This window comes from Gouania willdenowi, chromosome 7, assembly GCF_900634775.1.
Source record: "Gouania willdenowi chromosome 7, fGouWil2.1, whole genome shotgun sequence".
Classification (NCBI taxonomy): Eukaryota; Metazoa; Chordata; class Actinopteri; order Blenniiformes; family Gobiesocidae; genus Gouania; species Gouania willdenowi.
This window is the reverse complement of record NC_041050.1, coordinates 12,771,877-12,791,739: the sequence shown is the minus strand read 5'-3', so window position 1 is coordinate 12,791,739 and position 19,863 is coordinate 12,771,877. Positions and strand designations below refer to the sequence as shown.

At 38.7% G+C, this 19,863-nt stretch overlaps 1 protein-coding gene and 1 long non-coding RNA gene across 2 annotated transcripts; one reads left to right on the top strand and one right to left on the bottom strand.

Moving 5' to 3' along the window:
* Nucleotides 1–389: 389 nt before the first annotated feature.
* wdr13 (WD repeat domain 13) lies at nt 390–14,534 on the bottom strand. Its single transcript, XM_028452853.1, has 10 exons — nt 14,471–14,534; nt 12,393–12,472; nt 12,067–12,298; nt 10,949–11,058; nt 9,684–9,814; nt 9,299–9,606; nt 5,930–6,110; nt 4,694–4,835; nt 1,933–2,051; nt 390–1,162 (listed from the first exon to the last, which is right to left on the bottom strand). Exons 1-10 carry the CDS (start codon nt 14,480–14,482, stop codon nt 978–980), a joined length of 1,500 nt encoding a protein of 499 aa, XP_028308654.1. The 5' UTR covers nt 14,483–14,534; the 3' UTR covers nt 390–977.
* Nucleotides 14,535–18,089: 3,555 nt separating this feature from the next.
* On the top strand, nt 18,090–19,275 carry LOC114467579 (uncharacterized). Its single transcript, XR_003674526.1, has 4 exons — nt 18,090–18,216; nt 18,556–18,587; nt 18,676–18,745; nt 18,924–19,275. It is a non-coding gene; the product is annotated as an uncharacterized LOC114467579 (long non-coding RNA).
* Nucleotides 19,276–19,863: the final 588 nt, after the last annotated feature.

The window sequence follows — 19,863 nt, the reverse complement described above, 5'->3', positions numbered from 1 at the left end:
ATTGATCTGTTTTCCACATAAACCTAAGATGGTCACAGTGCCTGGATCCAAATAGTATTTTATTACCCACCAGTGACTCATTCATATATGAAAATCCTATGTAGCGCTACACAATGACTAACACTCTCCTACGCGGTAGATTTGACAAGCTGACTTTATCTGCAGTAACGGCTTTATTCATACCTCGGTTTGAGGGGAAAAAACCCAAACGAGGACATGGAGGACATGCAAACCCCTTATCTGAAACTATACCATGGTTATGTATATACGGTATGTATATATAGACACCAAACACACACACCAGCCATCAGTTCATCGTTCGAACCCAAAAACTACGTAAATATCTTGTGTTTTGAGGCTCGTATTTGACTAAAGAAAGCAGGCACAAGTGGTGAGAACAGCAGTTTATTTATGTTAGTGTTCAATAAATAAAAATAAAATTACACCCAGCGTGAATGAAACACATTCAGGAGCAAACAAACGCACACATCTTAAAACTAACTAGGTTATCTTTTGTTTTGATACGCTTCCTGACATTTTCAACATCAGATTCAGGCTCACAGTCTAAGACTCAAACAGGCAACTGAAAGCAAACACGACTGTGTTACTACACTTGATTACACTGGTTGAATAACAGTTACATAAATAGTGAGCTAGATCTTTGCCAGAGGGGAATGTCAGTGTGATACAAAGTGCTCGGCTTTTTCTGAAAGATTATGAAGCATCCTCAACATGAATTTCAGTCACGTCCACACAGGTTGAAGGTAAGCCACGACACATGCATGGGAGTAACGCTCATTCATTCCGTGGTAAACCCAAGAAGAATCCTGCAGCAGTAAAAGCTCATGCATGCACGGGTGCACCTTCTACAGCCCCAGCTCCCACACATCTCAGCATCCTGTGCATCACTACATTAAACACCGGAGCCTTGAACTCTTTGCGATGCAACGACTGAGTGTGTTTGATGGTTGGCGGGGTCACTTCTGCTCCCGCCTCCAGATGATGACCATACCAGTGGAGTCGGCGGAGGCCAGCATGCTCTCATCACAGTTGAAGCTGACGTCCAGGACGGGACCCCCGTGACCCTGCAGCTTGTTTACGATGGCTTTAGTGTTACGCTCCACATCGAAGAAGTAGACGCAAGTATCCTCGCTGCCTGTCACTAGAATAGAAAAAAAACAATTATACACATTAAAAAAAACAGACAAAAGGATGTAGCAGTCTGTGCACACACATTAACATCAACTCTCATAACCAAACATGCAGTAAAGCAATTTAAAAAATGCAGAATATCACCATTACTTCACACAAACAAATATAAAAAACAGAGAGAGAAACGAGTCTGATGTTCATGTCATGGGGTGCCTGTTCCACTTCATGCTTTATGCTTTTAATGTAAGTCAAATAAAGAAAAAAACACAAACTAAAACATCTAAAATGTTGTTTCCTAATGATGTTATTCCTCGAAATCCAACAAAAGTAGGAGCCAAAGTATAATGGCTGCTTAACAAGGAATAAACCTACTATTAGTATTATATATGATGTTTTGATATAGTTTGCGACTAGAGTTCACCGCAGGTACCCTTTCAATGTGTTTTTGTCACACTTCTTAAGTCAGCGAGAAAAAAAAGTGTGCATCGAAAATGTGTTTGTTATGGAAATGACACGTCTGTTAATTGAAGACAGAAACCTGATAATTAAAACACAGTCAAGTCTTACGGGAAAAAAACTGAACTGTTGATTCCATTGCACACCAAAAGCCAATCAAGGACAAGCTCTGAGGTCTAGTCATGTCAGTGCTTGTGCAAATGTTAATTGTTATACTGGTCCGAGAATGTTTATTTTTAATAATGTTTTTTGAAATTCAAACAGCTTGTCATGTTTTCCCACTATGGAATACAATATGAAACCAACTGTGCTCTCAGTTCTTACCCACACAAGCCCCCTGTCTGAAAGACATCAGGGGGCAGAAGATGCTATGGACGTGCTGGGATCCGTGCTGGATGGGGAAGCTTCTCTTCAGCTGAAGAGTCCCTTCGTTATCTACCACTCTGTCAAGGTGAAAGCAGGGTTAGAGATGTCGCTTTGTGTACCACCAGTAAGAATGAATGTCCATGTTTTTAAACAGACTTTACAAAAAAAAAACACAGAAGACACTTTAGCCTCACTTTCTGCACATAACAAGTTACACCTCTTGTCTGTTAAGTGGCTCTATTTCATATTCAACTTCCTTGTGTCGCAAAAAGCCAGTAGCTATTATTTTTGTGTGAAAACCATGTGTGATATACAGTAAAGAGACACTGACAGATTAATAACAAACCTGCTGCAACACTATATACCAGTCCCTCCAGAAATTCGCAATTTTGCAATCGCAACTAGTAATGCTCAGTTCATCCAACTCAAAACCTTCACTTCCCAGCCCTCCCTCGTCACTTCTGGTGTTCCCCAGGGCTCTGTCCTGGGACCCCTTCTCTTTATCATCCATCTCCTTCCACTCGGCAATATCTACAGAAAATTCGGCATTCATTTTCACTGCTTTGCAGATGACACCCAGCTCTATCTGTCCAGTAAACCTGACTCCACTCTTCCCCCCTCCTCCCTTACTCACTGCCTTTCTGAAAGTAAAAACTGGTTAAACTCCAACTTCCTCCAACTTATTTCCAATAAGACAGAACTCCTCCTTATTGGCACCAAATCAATCCTTTCCAAAACTAACTAACTCTCCCTCACCATTGGCAGCTCCACCGTGTCCCCCTCTCCCAAGAGTCTGGGTGTCATCTCCGACAGCTCTTTATCATTTCACTCTCACATCAATAACATAACTCGGTCTGCATACTTCCACCTACGCAACATAAACCGTCTCCGTCCCTCTCTCACTCCACTCCGATCCTTGTTCACAGCCTTGTCACTTCCCGGATTGATTTTTGCAAATCACTCCTTTTCGGTGTCCCTCACCATACCCTCCATAAACTCCAACTGGTCCAGAACTCTTCAGCCCGTATCATCACCGGAACCCCCTCCTCTGACCACATCTCCCCTGTCCTTCAGCAGCTCCACTGGCTCCCCATCAAATCTCCCCTACCTGTCTGACCTCTTTCATATCGTCATTCCCTCTCGTTCCCTTAGGTCTTCATCCTCCATCCACCTCACTGTACCCACTGCCTGCCTCAGTACCATGGGGACCAGAGCTTTCAGTCTTTCAGAACTCCCTCCCCCCCGGACATAAGAAACATCAACACCTTACCATCTCTTTAAATCAGCCCACGCTCTGTAAATTCTTATCCCTAACTTCACCTACATTGCTTTTCTTTTCTCTTCTTTGTATTATACTATGTATTATACTCTTTTCATTATTCTGTTTTTATTATAAAGTGTCCTTGGGTGGCCTGAAGGCGCTTTTCAATAAAATGAATTATTATTATTAATGCAAAATCAGCCAATCCCCTCGAATTCTGCACGGCTCTGCCATTATGTCAAATCACTGCAACATATCCACTATTTTGACCAATCTGACAAAGCCCAGATCCTTTTGTGCTGGTACGTCATCATGTACGTCTACAAACCTGCTTCTTAGTTGTCAAAACGCTCTCATTTACCAACAAATATTACAGCTAAACATCCAGAAAGTCAGTGTTCTGATGTGTTGTAAAAAAGTAGAGGTAAATTGTTTTGCACTGCATGCAATATTGTGGTGAAACAAACAAAAGTAATCTCTTGACAGACACTTCTTTACATGAAAACATACATCAGAGAACAGCACAAACAACTATTACAGGCACAAGTGACCATGACTCAAGCAGCTGAATTCAGATCTACTGTATTGCTGATACCTTCCTGTGTAGCGTGCATGTGTGTGCAAGAGAGTTAACGAGTATGATGATGATTTTATTTTCTCTATTAGTGGACATGTAGGTACAGTAATTATGGGAGGAGAGTTAAGAACCCGATAATCTTAAACATGTAAACTGATCTGTTTTTGGCAGCTAATAACCAGTTTTGGTTTTTATCACATACAGTATTTATAAAATAGGCAGTCTGTATTTTTTTTTTTTACCTGCACTGCAGTAATAAATCCCCTTTCAAAGAGTGGCAATCATGCATTGAGGAGAATCTAACAGAAAACGTTTTAATATTTATTTAATATTAAAACTTTAACAAGCACTTATACGTTTATTATTCTCAGCACTGAAAATATTTAAAATGTGATAGAAATGATCCTCATCTTGTAAAATGGTTGTGAATCTGAGCTGTTTAATGTATTATCATAATGTGAAATAATTCAAAGGCAATTATTTTTTGTTTATCAAATTGACCCATTTATGCAAAGACATGGAAAACAATAAAGCCTTAAAATATTGCAACTTTTGCTGCAATTCTTTGAAAAAGCTTTTGCCAAATCAGGCGTTTTGGGTTGCAACTATCACACTAATTGGCTACGAAATCCTGGAGGGAGTGTATTCAATATCCTCACTCTGTCAAACTATCATGGTAAGATTAAAGGCTGTATACAAGCCGTTTTATATACATTACCTCACAGTAGCATGAATAAGCATAATTTAATGTAGCTAAACTGGTATAATATACAGAACAGTATGACACACATTGTCATGATGTCTAATTAGAAAGAAGTCGTGAGCACACAGAGGAGACCAATTGCCTATAAATAGAGTGTGACGTGCCCCCGGTGACTGACCTGTACAGCAGCAGCTTGTTAACACAGGCGTTGACCAGCAGAGAGGGGTCTCTGGCCTCTCGGCTAATCCAGGAACGAGCTGAGATGCTGCAGATGGAGCTGCCTTCGCTCACCACCAGGCGCTTGGCTTTGGTTAGCTTCCCTGTGAGTAAAGGGGAAGGTAGGTGTGTGTGTGTAGAGATAAGGTTTTAATTAACAGTAAAATAACTTGTAGACACTGATACGTGTCTAATGATAACGTATATACTGTGATATGGTTATAGCACTATGACCATCCTCTAAATCAGTGGTTCTCAACCTTTTCAGCTCGTGACCCGCCAAAATAAAGGTGCCAGAGACCGGGGACCCCCACTGTACCTGAAGGTGGTTGAACACAGACATGAACATTGAAGAACAGTGGAGACAGGGTCATATAAGGGGGGAATAAAGGGGAGAGCTTTTTGGGGCCCATCTATAAAGTCAGCAAAATGATGGTCCATTGTTCTATGAATCTGTGATAACCACATTTATTTATCTGAATAATATCCACTGTTATCCAGGATGTTTATTATTATCTGTGCCACAGTATATAGTCATCTTAAAGATGTAAATCATTGTTTTAATCAGAAATAAAATGGGCTAAAAGTCACCAAAAATGGTGGAAAAGGTGGTGAAACAGTATTTTAAAAATCCACAGAAATTGGTTAAAAGTTAGAGTGGTCAAAAACAGACAGAAAAATTAGTAAAAAAAAAAAGGTTCAGAGTGTCAAGATTGGAACAATTCGTTTAAACTGGCAAATAATGGACAAATCGTAAATTTGGTTAAATTGGCAAAAATAAGCATGAATTATAGTGAAAAGAGGTTAAAAGTGACAATAATGGGTCAACATATGCAACATTAGGTGGGAAAAGTGGTAGAAAAGGTTCATAAGTGCCAAAAATGAATTGAAAATAGAAAAAAAAAATGTGAACCTGGAAATCCAGATGGAAATGTGTTACAGCTAGAATGTGTTACAGCTAGATCTCAGGGGCTGAGATTTGTTCCAGGATAGCAAAAATATATTAAAAGGTGCTAAAAAAAATGGCAAGAAAAAGTGATGAAAGTAGATTAAACAATGGCAAGTTTGGTGTAGTTGAAGAAAAAGGGTAAAAATAAGCAAAAATTGGCACAAATTGTTCAGAAAATATTCCTAGACTCCCAGTGTGTCGCGCCAAGGTTGAGACCCCCCGCTCTAAATAGAAATGCTGTGTGCACACCTGTAGCCATATCAAAGAGGAAGGAGAAGATGCTCCCCCTGTCATCCCCAGCCCACAGAATCCTCCCCGGAGCATCAAAGGAGAGCGACAGCACGCGGCCTGTCAGCTTACTGGAACCCCCCTTCACCTTCTTCCCAGTGGAGATGTTCACCACCTGCAGGTGGTGCTTGCTGTTTCCCACCTGGAACAGACAGGCAGGGGTGACGAGGTTATTATCTGCACCAGACGACGCTGAAAGGATGACAGAAAGTCACGGTGGCTGTAATATGTAACATGGCTGCTGTCGTCATTTGGGAGAAAGAAAGCAAGTCTATGTTAGGATCAGGTTTGATTCAAACAGACACGAGTGTTGCAAATTGTTCTTATTTATTATCTGATGTCTACTTTCTTTTGAGACGTCACTGCAAAAAAGAAAAGGTTAAGCAAGACTCTTCCTTCGATTGTTCTGCTCATTAGTCCAAGGCAAGCACGATTAGAGTTCAATTATTCAAAACGATGACCGCTATTGTTTTGTTTGCACAGCCTGACATCAATGTTGGAAAAAAAGGAACAAATGTCAGCAGCGTCTAAACATCGATTTGGTTATTTATTGGAGGATAAAAGACGACAGCTGTACAATTACCTCTGCAGGGAACGTTTGTTCACTTCAACAACAATGGAAAATAGTGTTTGATGATTAGATCCGTTGGAGATGTTTTTGGATGTTTAAAGCTATACATAATACCTCACATGAATGTACTTATCAGTCTAAAGCTGAATAATAAAGCCTTGTTACTAATTTGTGTTAGAATTTTTTTTTTGGAATAATTTACATCAGTTGTTAGCCTTCAAACACACATAATGTTCCTTTATATGTGGGCGTTGCCATTTTGGAGATTTTAGCCAATCAGCGTTCGCATGTCATGCTTCAATAGATAGTAGTGATGCAACAAAAATTCAGCTACTGAAAATATAAATGTTTGCTCGCTGGCTATGAGTCGACAGAGAATCCACTATCTACACCAGTGGTTCCCCTAACTTTTCACAGTCCCGTACCCCTTCAGACATTTAACCTCAGGCCATGTACCCCTACTCCTGCACACTTAATATGTCTATGTCAGATACAATGTAGCCATACAGTGAAATTTGTCCCTGAATTTTTCCTATCCTATTGAGGAATAATATACCATAATAATAATATTACACAATAAAACATTTAACTAGCCTAGTGAAGGCTGGGCAATATATAGAGATTCAAGATATATCATGTTTTCTGTTTTGGCGATATAGAAAATTGCCTATATCGATATATATATATTTTTATAGCTTATTTTGTTTTAAAACACTTGTTTAAGGAGTTGCTGCTTTCAATACTTCTCAGAACAGCATGAAAAGCACAGATTGATTGATTCCTAACCCAGACCTTACCCTAAACAAGCCACACTACAGAACTCACTCACAAGTGCTGTCCTTTATAGGAAAAAACCCAAAAGTGGCACATTTTGTGCAGCTATTTGTTAATAAATGTGCCTGTGTAGCATTTAGCATCAGCAAATTTAACCCTAAATTGACTTTCTGGACAGACTTAATTTGAATTAAAATGATCTAGATTAATATAGTATATCGCCCTTTTGAAAAAAAAATATGATGGTCCATATATAGGTCCAGCCCTAAACCTAGTGGCATTTTCCATGACAAAAAAACTCTATTTTTCCTCACCTTAAAACTGTGTAATACAACTCACAACAACTTTAATGAGAAGAGTGAGGTTAAAAGGATGCACATAAGTCAGCAATGTGAGAAAATCTGAGTCTTAAATCGTTCTCCACGCAAAGTCTTGTTCTGCATTTTGTTTTCGTGTTTGACAAAGCTAAAAATCCACTTTCACACAGGTACGTGGTAGCAGGACATCAAAGTCTTGATAGCACTTTTGGCTAGCGCAAAGCAATGTAGCTCTCATCATATTTGCTCTTTTCTGATGAGATTGTTTCTCTGTCACCACTAAAGGCCAATGCATCATTTGTGGCAATGCATGGAGGCTCCTGACTGTAAGTTTATTTTAAATTTATTTATATTCCAATTTTTTTACTTTTATTCAGAATCAGAATCATACACCCTATAACAATTTGCGTACCCCACTTTGAGAACCTAGGATCTACACGTTGTTGTTTATCTTGTAAACCCTGCAGCGGCTAAGCAGCTTCAATTTCTTGAAACTTTGTTTTACTTTACTTTATTTTGTGTACCTTTGAATTTTATCTCACCGTTTTTTTATTTCATTACATTACATTCCTACTAATCAGCTGTGCACAATTAAGTGGGATTCAACATTCAGCGTATATGTGTAAGAACACATTTGGAAGTTAAGAACGTTTAATGCATCCTGAATTTCTCTTTTTTTTTTCTCTAAAGAAGAAAACAAGAGAAAATACAAGATACATTTAAGAGAATATTGCTGCTTGATACCATTGTCTCAAAACTCGCATGTGAGGATGTACCTAGTGTCATATTACAATTTCTGCATTGTTTAAAAAAAATTAAAAAAAAGACAGAAAAAGAAAAAACATCTTATAACACCACTGCCATTGTAGAAAGTGAACTCCTTTTTTCCCATCCGTTTTCTGCGATCATGGTCCAACGACTTTGATAAGTGAAGAATAAACATTAGGAGTAGAAAATAAGGCAACTAAACTAACTAATATGATGTAGAATAAAGGTAAAACAGCATGATTTCAGGGTTAAAGGGCCCATGTTACACTAAATCGACTTTACTGTGCATTAAACATTATAAAAGTGCTATTTGGGCTTCATACACATGCCCAAAGTGTTTTTTTCCATTGATTCCCTCAATCGTTGGTTCCACAGTCTATCACTGCTGCGAGAAGGCTGTTGTTGTTTCTGCTACTGCCGCTGTTGATACGTGTTGTCGCTATCATGTCAACTGGGTTGGAGGAGGGCGGGCAGTCCTCTGGGCCTACGTCACCGTGCGGGGAGGGGAGACGGACTCACACTCAATAGCAGCTTAAAAAGCCATGTGTTTCATTGTAATGTGCAGTTTTTTGGCAGAAAACAATCACAACTGTGTGTGGATAGCAAAAATAATTTAGCTTTTGTGATTACTGATCCCCCTCGTAAAAGAGCGAAACATGCAGGGAAGTCAGTGTTCCGTCTATAGACACGCCCACTCATGAATATGCATAAGTAGGCCCCAAATCAGCCTGTTTTTAAAGTTACTCAGAAAGTGACTTTTCAGAGGCTAAAACTCTGTAAAACAGGCGAGTTTGGGAAAATAAACCTCAAATACTATGTTTTTGGGGTTCTTAGAACAAATGAAAAAAGGGTGAAAAATAGCATCATATGGGACCTTTAAAGTGTTGCATATGGACTCACCACAGTGAGGTTATTGTTCATTGGCTGGAACGTGCAGCAGAGCAGCTCGCTGGATTCAGGATCTCGGACTTCTCGTATGCACCGTCCGTCCTCGGTGTTCCAGATCCGTAACATCCCATCGAGCGATGTTGACACGATGATGTCGTTACTAAGAGACCAGGCAAAGTCTGTGACGGGACCCCCGTGACCTTTCAGGGTCACTTTCACCTTGGGAGGAGCCGGAGACAACGTCATGATGGACAGGGTTCCGTCCAGCGAGCAGCAAGCGAGAAGGTGCTTATCATCGTTGGCAAACTGCAAGCGAGGAACTTGAAGAAAAAGAAAAAGTCTAATGATCTCTGGTGTTTGGAACAACTCGATTTTTTAGAAGTGCTTAGTCACTTACCAGCAGAGTCTACATGTTGGTCAAAAATGTGGTGCATGCCTGCAAAAGCATAGTTTTCACTGAGGGTTGTATCTCCAGCCATGGCACGGCTCGCCTCTGCCACTGAGGTGGGCACCAAACTGCCCGGAGGCCTGCAGTCAAAAAATAAAAATTGCATAAAATATATAAAATAAATATTTAATGAAATCTTCCATGGCATAAGGTCTATATCTGATTACAATTTGGTAAAACACCCTAATAAGTACTTTCGAATTCTGCCAACAGACCAAAAAACGTAATGGGATAGAAGGATAAAGAGAAGAATTGATTGATGAACAGAATATCATAAGAAACAAAAAAAAACAAATGTATTCTTCACACAGTTTCACAATTCAATTGACATTTTCAAAAGAAAGTGTCAATTCGTATGGTTGCCGTACGGACAATCCCCGGTGCTACTGGTACGTTTACCAAAGTATACGTACGTAGCATCTTAGGTTTAGGGTTAGGTTATAACCCAATATCGCAACATTATTTAGGGCTAGCGTTAGGTTTAGTCTTAGTCACGTGACCTAAACTAGCCAATGACTGACCAATCCCATGATCTACACTAGCCAATGAGGGGCGCTGCGTACGGATAGAATGTCGGAATAATGATACGGCAACCGTACGATAAGCCACTGCCTATTCGAAAAGGAGTGGGAAGAAGTACATCTGATTTAGTTCCACCCCCTATCCATGAATCCCTTTTATTTATTAATTAACTAGCTTTTCATTATAATAATTAACAACATACTCTTAATTCCACCTTACAATGTCTTAAAAATTATTTTAAAAATCACAAATTCACAGTCAGCATATACCAAAATACAATTTTACAAATATAGCGGACAAATAAACAGCACCATAAATAAAGAAATAGAAATTCCCTGCTAAGGATTATGCTTTGAAAATCATTTCTTTATATCTATTTTGAAATTGTTTCATACATGGACAATTCCTGTGTTCCCTATCCAGACTCTTCCATATTCTAACCCCCCAAACAAAAATACAAAAACCTTCCCTGGTTGTACAAAAATGTGGTATTTTGAAATTAAGTATGTTGCATGTTTTGAATATTTGCTGCTAGTAGATGATTTTTTGCTTTAAACATTATTTGATCATTAATGTGGTAAGAATAAAAAGTGTGTTAACTTATGGGTATGTGATGAAGGAACAATGTGATGATGTAATGGTGTATGGATGGAATTTAAAAGCAAAAAGACAACAACAACTGTGTTTGGTACCTCTCGTCATACACAGCTCTGTTCATCTGGGCTTGCAGCTGGTAGGAGCCTCTGCTGACAGAACGACGGTGACCACGAGCCCCCTGGGTGCGAGGGTCCTCCTCAAAGTCCTGCAATAGTGGGGATTAACAGAAAAGTTCTGGAAACATCATCCAAAAGGACTGAGTACAAGTGAATGTAAAGAACTGACATGCATTTATATTATTTAGATAGAGTCAAGTATTGGCACCCCTGAAATTTTCCCCAAAAATACACCATTTCTCCCAGAAATAGTTGCAATTACAAATGTTTTTGGTATACACGTGCTTATTTCCTTTATGTGCATTGAAAAAACACAAAAAAGCAGAAGAAAAAAAATGTCCATTTTAATAATTTTACACAAAATTTAAAAAAAGGACTTGAGAAAAATTTCCTTTTTGGAGTCAACTGTGGATGAATCATTTTATTTCAAGGATGTGATGCTCGTTTTAACTCGCCTGGGGCAAGTGACAGGCGCCGCTGGCAATAGCCAGTTACAATGTATAAAAGTTGACTCTGTTGTGTGTCTGTGTGTCACACCAAGCATGGAGTAAACAAAGAGGTGCCAAAAACTGTCTGAGGACTTAAAAAACTAAATAGTGGAAAAATATGAACATACGAGCGTCACATGCTTGAAACAAAATTATTCATCCACAGTTTTAAACGTTTTTGTCAGGTCCAATTTTTTAAATTTTGTGTAAAATAATGTAAATGTTGCCTTTCTCTTCTGCTTTTTCGTGTTTTTGAAAAACACATAAAAAAAATAAACATGTGCAGACCAAAAACATTAGTAATTTTAGAAGTTATATATTTTCTGCAAAAATTCCATGTGTGCCAATACTTTCATCCATGACGGTGTGTAAGATTCCAGCCTTTTCAACCAAGCTGCTCAGCCCTACGATGATCACGCAACCAAAATGTTGTTTGACTGTTCACTAAAAGATCAGCCAGTATCAAGCCTTCCAAATGGCTTGCATACTTTATATCCCTTTTCTCTTTTCAGCTCCAAGATAATAATCATCTTTTTCTTTCCTAATTAGCAGAAAACCTCCACCTTCTTCTCTACTCCCTTCTGTTCTTTCTGTTCTGTTTTGTCTGACCTCCATGCGGTCCAGTGTGGTGCGGGAGCTGCGCACACTACTGGCCCTGAAGCTGCTCTGCTCAGACAGGGGCCCGTAGCGCAGGGCCAGCAGCTGGCTGCGCACCCTCAAGTACTGCCTGCGCAGCCCAGGCTCAAAGCCACACTTGGCGTTCTCCCTGAGCAGCTGGCTGCGTCGGCGGATGTACTGAGTTCGGAACTGTGGGAACGTAGGCGTGCGGTAAGCATTGTACCTGGGACAGAAAAGGAGAGCGACAACATGCATTGAGAACTCAAAAAAAAATGAATCGCACAAAATCACATACTCAGAATTATTTAAATGCATACCTTGCGTCCACGGCCAAAACCTGCTGCCAAACTGCTGCCATTCCACAAGCACTGCTGAAACTGACTGCCAGGGCAGGTTCCTGTCACATCAAGCCAAATATGAACAGGCTGTAAAGCATTTGGTTAAACTAAATGTCAACCTATATTTGTAATTACTTTGAGACAATTACACTTTAATGTTTACTCTCTATCCAAGACAGAGTAAGTAGTAGGGATCGACTGATATGGAATTTTTAGGGCCGATGCCAATACGATTTGAGCCGATATTTGGAGCCAATGCTACTTTTGCTCCCTCAATTTATATCACAAAAATTACACAATGACGATAACAAATGGTACTAGTCTCAGAGGTAGAACGACAAGTAAAAAATATTTAACAAATATTAAAAACAGGTGATGTAGAACAAGAGTAAGTAAAAAATATTTCTGCTCTTTGTAAATAATGCGGATCGGCGAATGCAGCAGCCCGCATCGGCCAATGCCGATACATGTAAAAAATGCCAAAATTGGCCGATAATATTGGCCGGCCGATGTATCGGTCTATCACAAGTAAGCAGTAACCAGACTAACTAACAGCACAAGGTGGGCGAACATAAATGGATGGACCAACACTTCTGCACGACACACATTCACTCCTAGAGAGAAGTTAAAAACGTCTGTTAACCGGCCACACAAGTTATGTTACTTTGAGATGAAAGTCAGATCCACATTAAATCCTCAGCAGAGAGAGATGAGATCCAGCTAGATTACTTTGAACTAGGGTTGCAAAGGGAGGAGGACATTTTCACTAAACTTCCCCTGGAGCTTAAACTCGAAACTCTTGGGAATATTTAAAAATAGAAACTTTCATGGGAATTATTAATATTATTATTTATTATTAAGTGGGAATTGGGAGTAATTTTAAATAACTGTATCATCCAAACAAATATTAGCATACTAAGCAAAATAATAGCATTAAAAAGCACATCATTTCATCAGGTGTATTTGTAAGTAGAACTTTACAATTATTCAAGTTTTGTAAGCATCTTGTTTTGTTTTTATTTCCAGAAAGAATACAATGTTAAAAGGAAAAAAATGTGATTTCAACTCATATTTATAACAAAAATGTCAACGACACTGAAACCAATAACTGCTCTTCAACCACAAACAGTGCAGTGTTTGCATTAAACTATTACACAACAAAAACATCAACATTGAGTCAAATATTATCTTTTTTAAAAATAGGGTTAGGTTATATATGCCAGAGGCGTGGCCTCAACACCTCTGCAATAAGCAGTGTGCCATGTGCATGTGATTGAATATATTCTCAAGTATTGTATGAAATCTGGTTATTTAAGTCAACATGATGATAAAATATTTTACCAACTTTAATACTATATTAACACCCATGTTTAGGGCCAACATTTAATTTTGTAAATTCATTGTTTCCATTATTAACCATGGAAAATTTAATAACCGTTAATTTCTTGGAATTTTTAACTGTGAGAGGATTCTTGAAAAACTACTAAAAACCCTTTTTCTTTTATTTCACTTCCTGTATCCATGACAACACCCATTAAAACAGTTTTATGGCCTGTTGTAAAATTTTCTTAGAGGTCAAAGACAAAATACAACATTTAGTGTGTTTAAGATAAGCAAAATAGGCAATAATCTGTCTGAATCAGGGGTGGTTTAAAGCCCTGTGAGTGACCCATCCTCAGTAATACATTCTAAGGGATGCTTATGCACATTGCACACTACTGAGGAAAAACCTTGTTCCAAGTACCACTTACGTTTTGACATTTGTTTAGAAACAAATATATGAACACACATATTGAAAACATAGTGAAAAACATCAATGATCCGAACTGCATCATTATCTAAAACATCCTAAACAAACGAGTTTTCATTCCAGAGCTAACATAGCATGCTATTAGCCACAACATCATCAGCGTTTACCCTCCGAAACAACTTGTTTTGTGTTTTTATTCAGATTCAGTAACGCCAAACATTTGCCAATTGTTATATACAGTCTAAATAGTGGATGTTATTGTGATATATTTTGAAAAACAGGAGGTAAATGGAGTGAGACGGCTCACCTTCCTTAGCATTATTCCATCGCTGCTGCTTCACAGGCAGGTCACATGACGATAGCACGCGACCCCGCCCCCTCACAGCTCACAGCCTAGCAACACACGCGCACGCGCGCGCACACGGGTCAAACTAGTACGTTTTCAAAGATTCAAGGCGAGTAATTTAGTAATTTAGGCCTGCCAATTACAATTAATCAATCATAAGTGAGCACCTCATTATACCAGTAAATGAAACAATATAGTGTTTAACAAAAAAAACCAATAACGATAATTAATAATACAGCAAGTTGTGTGTGTGTGTGTGTGTGTGTGTGTGTGTGTGTGTGTGTGTGTGTGTGTGTGTGTGTGCGTGTGTCCCGACCCACACACAAATGCAGTTTTAATAAACAAAGAAACTTGGTGATACGTAATGATAAATTGATAAATTAACAATAGTGTGATGGATAAATAAGAGCACTTAGAGAGCGCAAACCTCGATCCGCTAAGCGTCAAATATCCTCTGCCAAAGGATATCTGGATCACTGATCCTGATACCGGTACCATGATCATTCACACTTTAAAAACTTGGAAGAAATGTATATTTAATTACCATTAATAACGATACATTAGTAGCACGGGTCCAGATGTATGGGTAGTTGGACATAAAAGTGCAATCCCGATCTAAACTGGGGTAACTGAAGAACCAACCCCACATAACTGAGATGAAGATCGGTCAAATACGAATGGAGATATGAAATTTAGAAATTTCGCCAATGATAAGGGATAGAGGTTTTTTGCATTTTCAAACTGATCCAGAATGGTAAATGGTAAATCGACTTGATTTATATTTATATATATATATATTATCCCTACACTAAAACTATAGTCTCAAATCACTTTACAATATCAACTCATTCACACTCATATTCACACACAAGCTAGTCGACCACTGGGAGCAACTTGGGTTCAGTGTCTTGCCCAAGGACACTTCGACGCATAGACAGGTATAGACTGGGATTGAATCCCCAACCTCCCGATCAGAAGACGACCTCTCCACCACCAGTCTCATGACTGGGACTCGAGTCACAAATTTGATGACTTTAGACTCGACTTGACAAGATCACAAAGCACTTGCAACTCGACTTAGACTTGAACACAAATGACTCGTGACTTAACTCAGACTTGAGCCTGTTGACTCCGGATGACTTGACTTACCTTTTCATGACAAAATATTTTATAAAATACAATTATTACTGATCAGCAAGTCTGCTCAAACTCCTGCTGGAAGGCGCTCTGCCATCCACCTTTACACAAACTGACAGCCAATCAGGAAGCAGCTGAAAACATCAAACTGGACTGAGATGTGTATACAGTAACAGAGAAAATGATTCCAAGAGTGATATCCTTTGGATTTTAAAGATTATACCGCGATCAATAATTGATTTGGAAAAATAGACCTTGTTCTACTTTCCAGTATGATTACAGTTTGTTATGTACTCATGACTTGTTAAGACTTGAAAATTAAAGTTGACCCGGAACTTTAGTGACATGACTTGAGGCTTTACTTGAGATTTGAGGAGCAGTGACTTGTTCACACCTCTGAAATCTTCCATGGCATAAGGTAATCTTTGGTTAAAAGTTGGTCAAAACCCATTAAGTACTTTTGACATGATCCAGTGAACAGACAAAGAAACAAAATAATAATTGCAGCTAAAAATATTTGTTCCTTGGCGGAGTCTTACTATGCAATAAATAAAGGCAGTGGCTATCCGTACGGTGGTCATATCAATATATCGCCATTCTATCCGTACGCAGCGTCCCATTTGGCCAGTTTAGGTCACGTGATAGGTCAGTCATTGGTCAGTTTAGGTGACGTGACAAAGACTACCCTAAACCTAACCCTAACCCGAACCCTAAGACGCTACGTACGCATACTTCGGTAACAGTACCAATAGCACCAGGGGTTGTCCGTACGGCAACTGTACAAATAGACACTTTCATAAATAAACATGTCACTCTAAGAAAGCGAAATACTATGCAAAAAAGTCTTATTAGGCATGACTTTTTGTCTGAGATCTGTTTCTTGTTACACACCACTTGTTTTCTACTATAGCACTGAAGTATAGATGAAAACATGTATTATGGTGTCCACTAGGGATGTAACGATTAATCGTAAGGCAGTTAAAAATCGATTCATAGGTATCACGGTTTATATCGAATTTCTGAAAATTGAATCGCAGTACTTTTTTTTATCTACAAGTGTAGGCGGCAGGCGGAGTCTGCTTATACTTTCTTTCTGGCCGCCTTCTACTCTTAAATATGTTAATAAATGATTCATTACCCCTTTAGCACCAAAAGAATATCTGTAATATTACTTGAATATCTGTAAAAGTCACGTTTTTCTATTAGCTCTGTCTGCTAGCATAGCTTCTCTTCTTCACAGCAAGATATCTGCATGCCAACCGACCACTGTATTACCAGCGCCCTCTGCTGGTCAAAACAAATATGACGTAAATCATTGCAATCACGGTTTTTTTTTTTTTTAAAGTCCAATTGTCAAAATACATTTTCAGTTGCACTTTTAAAAAGAAAAATAACTATTATGCAGTTTTGCATTGTTTATTATAGAACCAGAATTTAAATTAATAGGCTTCATTTTCATTTGTATTATTCCTTTATTTATTTCATTCAAGATTTATTTTTAGTTAAATTGCATTGTTTTGAATAGTTTATCAAGGAATTCTTTTGACAATGAAAAATAAAAGGAAAATAGTACAGTATTTTCTAGTTTTTTTCCCAAAAAAAAATTTGTCTACAGTCCCATTTTGTAACATAAATCGTGAGAGAATCGTATCGTGAACCCAGTATCGTGAATCGAATCGTATCGAGAGTTGAGTGAATTGTTACATCCCTAGTGTCCACCCAATGATTTTCATCTTTTTATTGTGCATTTATCAATAATCCGCCATTATTCCTAATTTAGAAAATATTTTATTTTTGCTCTTTTTGGCTTAAAATAAATAAATAAAAAAGAAAAAATATATTAAAGCAATACCATGTTTATATAACTTTGTAACATAAATGTAAAATTGTCTAACATGGTGTGACCTTGACAGAGGTGGTGGCTTCACTTTTTCCTCTTCTGCCCTCATTTTTTTTACTTCTGCCATTGGTTCCCTGATTGTTTGCACAGGGGTCCTCTGGGGATGCAAAGTAGTCATTTGATTCATATCAGCAATATTTCACAAGTCGACACAATAAAGAATGCATATGGTGGCAAATATGGGTGTCTTATTTCATGGTCCCTGCCAAAAAATCTCTCCTCCAGCAGTGCTGACAATGCTGAGCAGCAAAACAGTGTCGTAGTCGTGTGGAACAACAGTAGACTCTTAGGTTTTGTTTGTTTGTTTTCTATTCATCTGAGTAGTGATTCGTGTTGTTTAAATAAACTCGTCACACTGTATGATGGAAGCGTTCTCATGTCATGCACAATAAATGCACACATAGCTCCAGCAGGTTCACAATGGAAGTATTACAAGGTCAGCTCGGAGGTTTCGCCTGGCTCAGCAAAGACCTGCAGAGCTGTGGGCCACGTTGCTCAGCTGACGGGGCTCTTTGCTTGTTCCAGCCGCTCTTTCTCGAAGGGGCCCCAGTGACAGAGCCATTCACCAGCACGGCCCATAAATGAGCGAGTTGAACGGCACATTTAACACTGCCTTCTCTAAAATAACAGCATCGCCTCTGGAACGCAGCCAAAATGCCTGGAACAAAAGGTGAGTAAAAGTAAAGTAGGCTGCATTTTGTATTTTAATGTGATGAATAAAGGTAATTAATTCAATATTCGGCCAATGGCTGAAAACAAACAACTCTCAATCTCTGAGATGAAGTCGTAAGTGCCGCTTTGTCTCGTACAACTATCATTTGTGTCCAGACTGTGTAAAGTTCTTTTGTTTATAGTCACCATTTTTTTAGCATTTTGTTGAAATTTCTAAAAACGTTATGACTTGAAAATGCTGTAAATATTCAACCTGCAGAGTACAGTAGACGTTTTCTAATGCTTGTTTTTTTTTTCTCTCTCTCTCTTTTTTAAAACGATTATTACAACTTTTCAGGTAATAAGTCGGATAAGAAGTCAGCTACCAAGGTACAGGAATAATGAGATTTAAAAAAAAAAAACTTTTTAATTTCCTTTTGGAAACAACTGTTTATTAATGTTTCCTTTGAATTCCCAGCAACCTCAGAGTCCTAAAGAGCAGCCGAAGAAAGCTGAACCGAAAGGAGATGATAGCAAGAAGCAAGGAGGTAAGCATTGAGAGGACTCTGTGTATCTGGCTGCATCTGTTTCTAGGCCTTGGCAGTTTAAGCCATCACTGCATTAAATCCCTCTGTGCTGTGGCACAAGGTTGGGAAATGTGCAGTGCTGTGCTGGGATTGCTGTGTCCCCAGTGAAGGTATCTGTCTGTCTTTTCTCCCCTCGCAGGACAGCCGAAGGGAGAGAAGCAATAACTTTCAAGCGTTTGTGAAGATGGCCTTGGAGACCCTGTTGGGGTCCTGCCGTCGTAAACATGGGGGTCCTAGAGGCAGACGGGGCTGAATGCAGCTTCTCCATCCCTGTGCTCAGCTTCACCCCCAAGAGCCTCGGAGCTGTGCTGCTATCTGGCCTCAGTGCACAACATCTGCTTACCTTGCACAAAGGCAGCAAGCTACAGGTCTCCATCCAACACCATCTGTTGCTCAACTTGGGTCATATCCTCACATCATGACTGACTGTCGAAGTGTTTTTTGTAAATAAAAATGCAAATAAACTACTAATAAACTACTTTCTTACAGCAGCTGACATGTATTGTATCTTATTTTCCTTTACCTGAGCACCATTTGGAATCCTGAGTAAATTAAGTGATGGAAAATAAAGAAAGAAACTCTTGAGTTTTGTTTTGTGTTCAGGAATTAAACTCAGAGTCATTCACCATGTATCAGTCTGTGAAGCCCATTTTCAGTTAATCAAGACCAAAAACAAATGAATTGAAAATTCGTGCAGATGTTGGTGCTGTCCTTACTTCAAGGGTGTATCTTCTCCATTTTTTAAGAATATTTTTCAGCAAGCTGATATGGAGTAATTACTACTAGTATTTCATTTTCCACTGAACAAGCTGAAATAATAATTCTTGGACAGATATTTACACTCTATGCAAAAAGACTTCTGATTTTGCAAAAAGTAATAATAAAAAAAAGTGTAAAAATTCCCTCTCTTATAATTCTGACATTTTGAAAATAGAAATAATTTTTAAAATCCTACTTGACCTAAAATAGGAAAAGTTGATTCTGATTTCATGTTACACAGTGAGAGAGAAAAAAAATCTGTATGTCGTGTATGTAAACATCTGGTTTCCATTGTACGTTGGAAATGATTTCTTATTTCT

What these genes read in the sequence shown, in the direction of transcription:
- wdr13 (XM_028452853.1), bottom strand. An exon ending in CCAACATGTAGACTCTGCTG is followed by an intron (nt 9,607 to 9,683) that starts GTAAGTGACTAA and finishes TTTTTCTTCAAG; the next exon opens with TTCCTCGCTTGCAGTTTGCC. An exon ending in CAGACAGGGGGCTTGTGTGG is followed by an intron (nt 1,163 to 1,932) that starts GTAAGAACTGAG and finishes TTTCTATTCTAG; the next exon opens with TGACAGGCAGCGAGGATACT.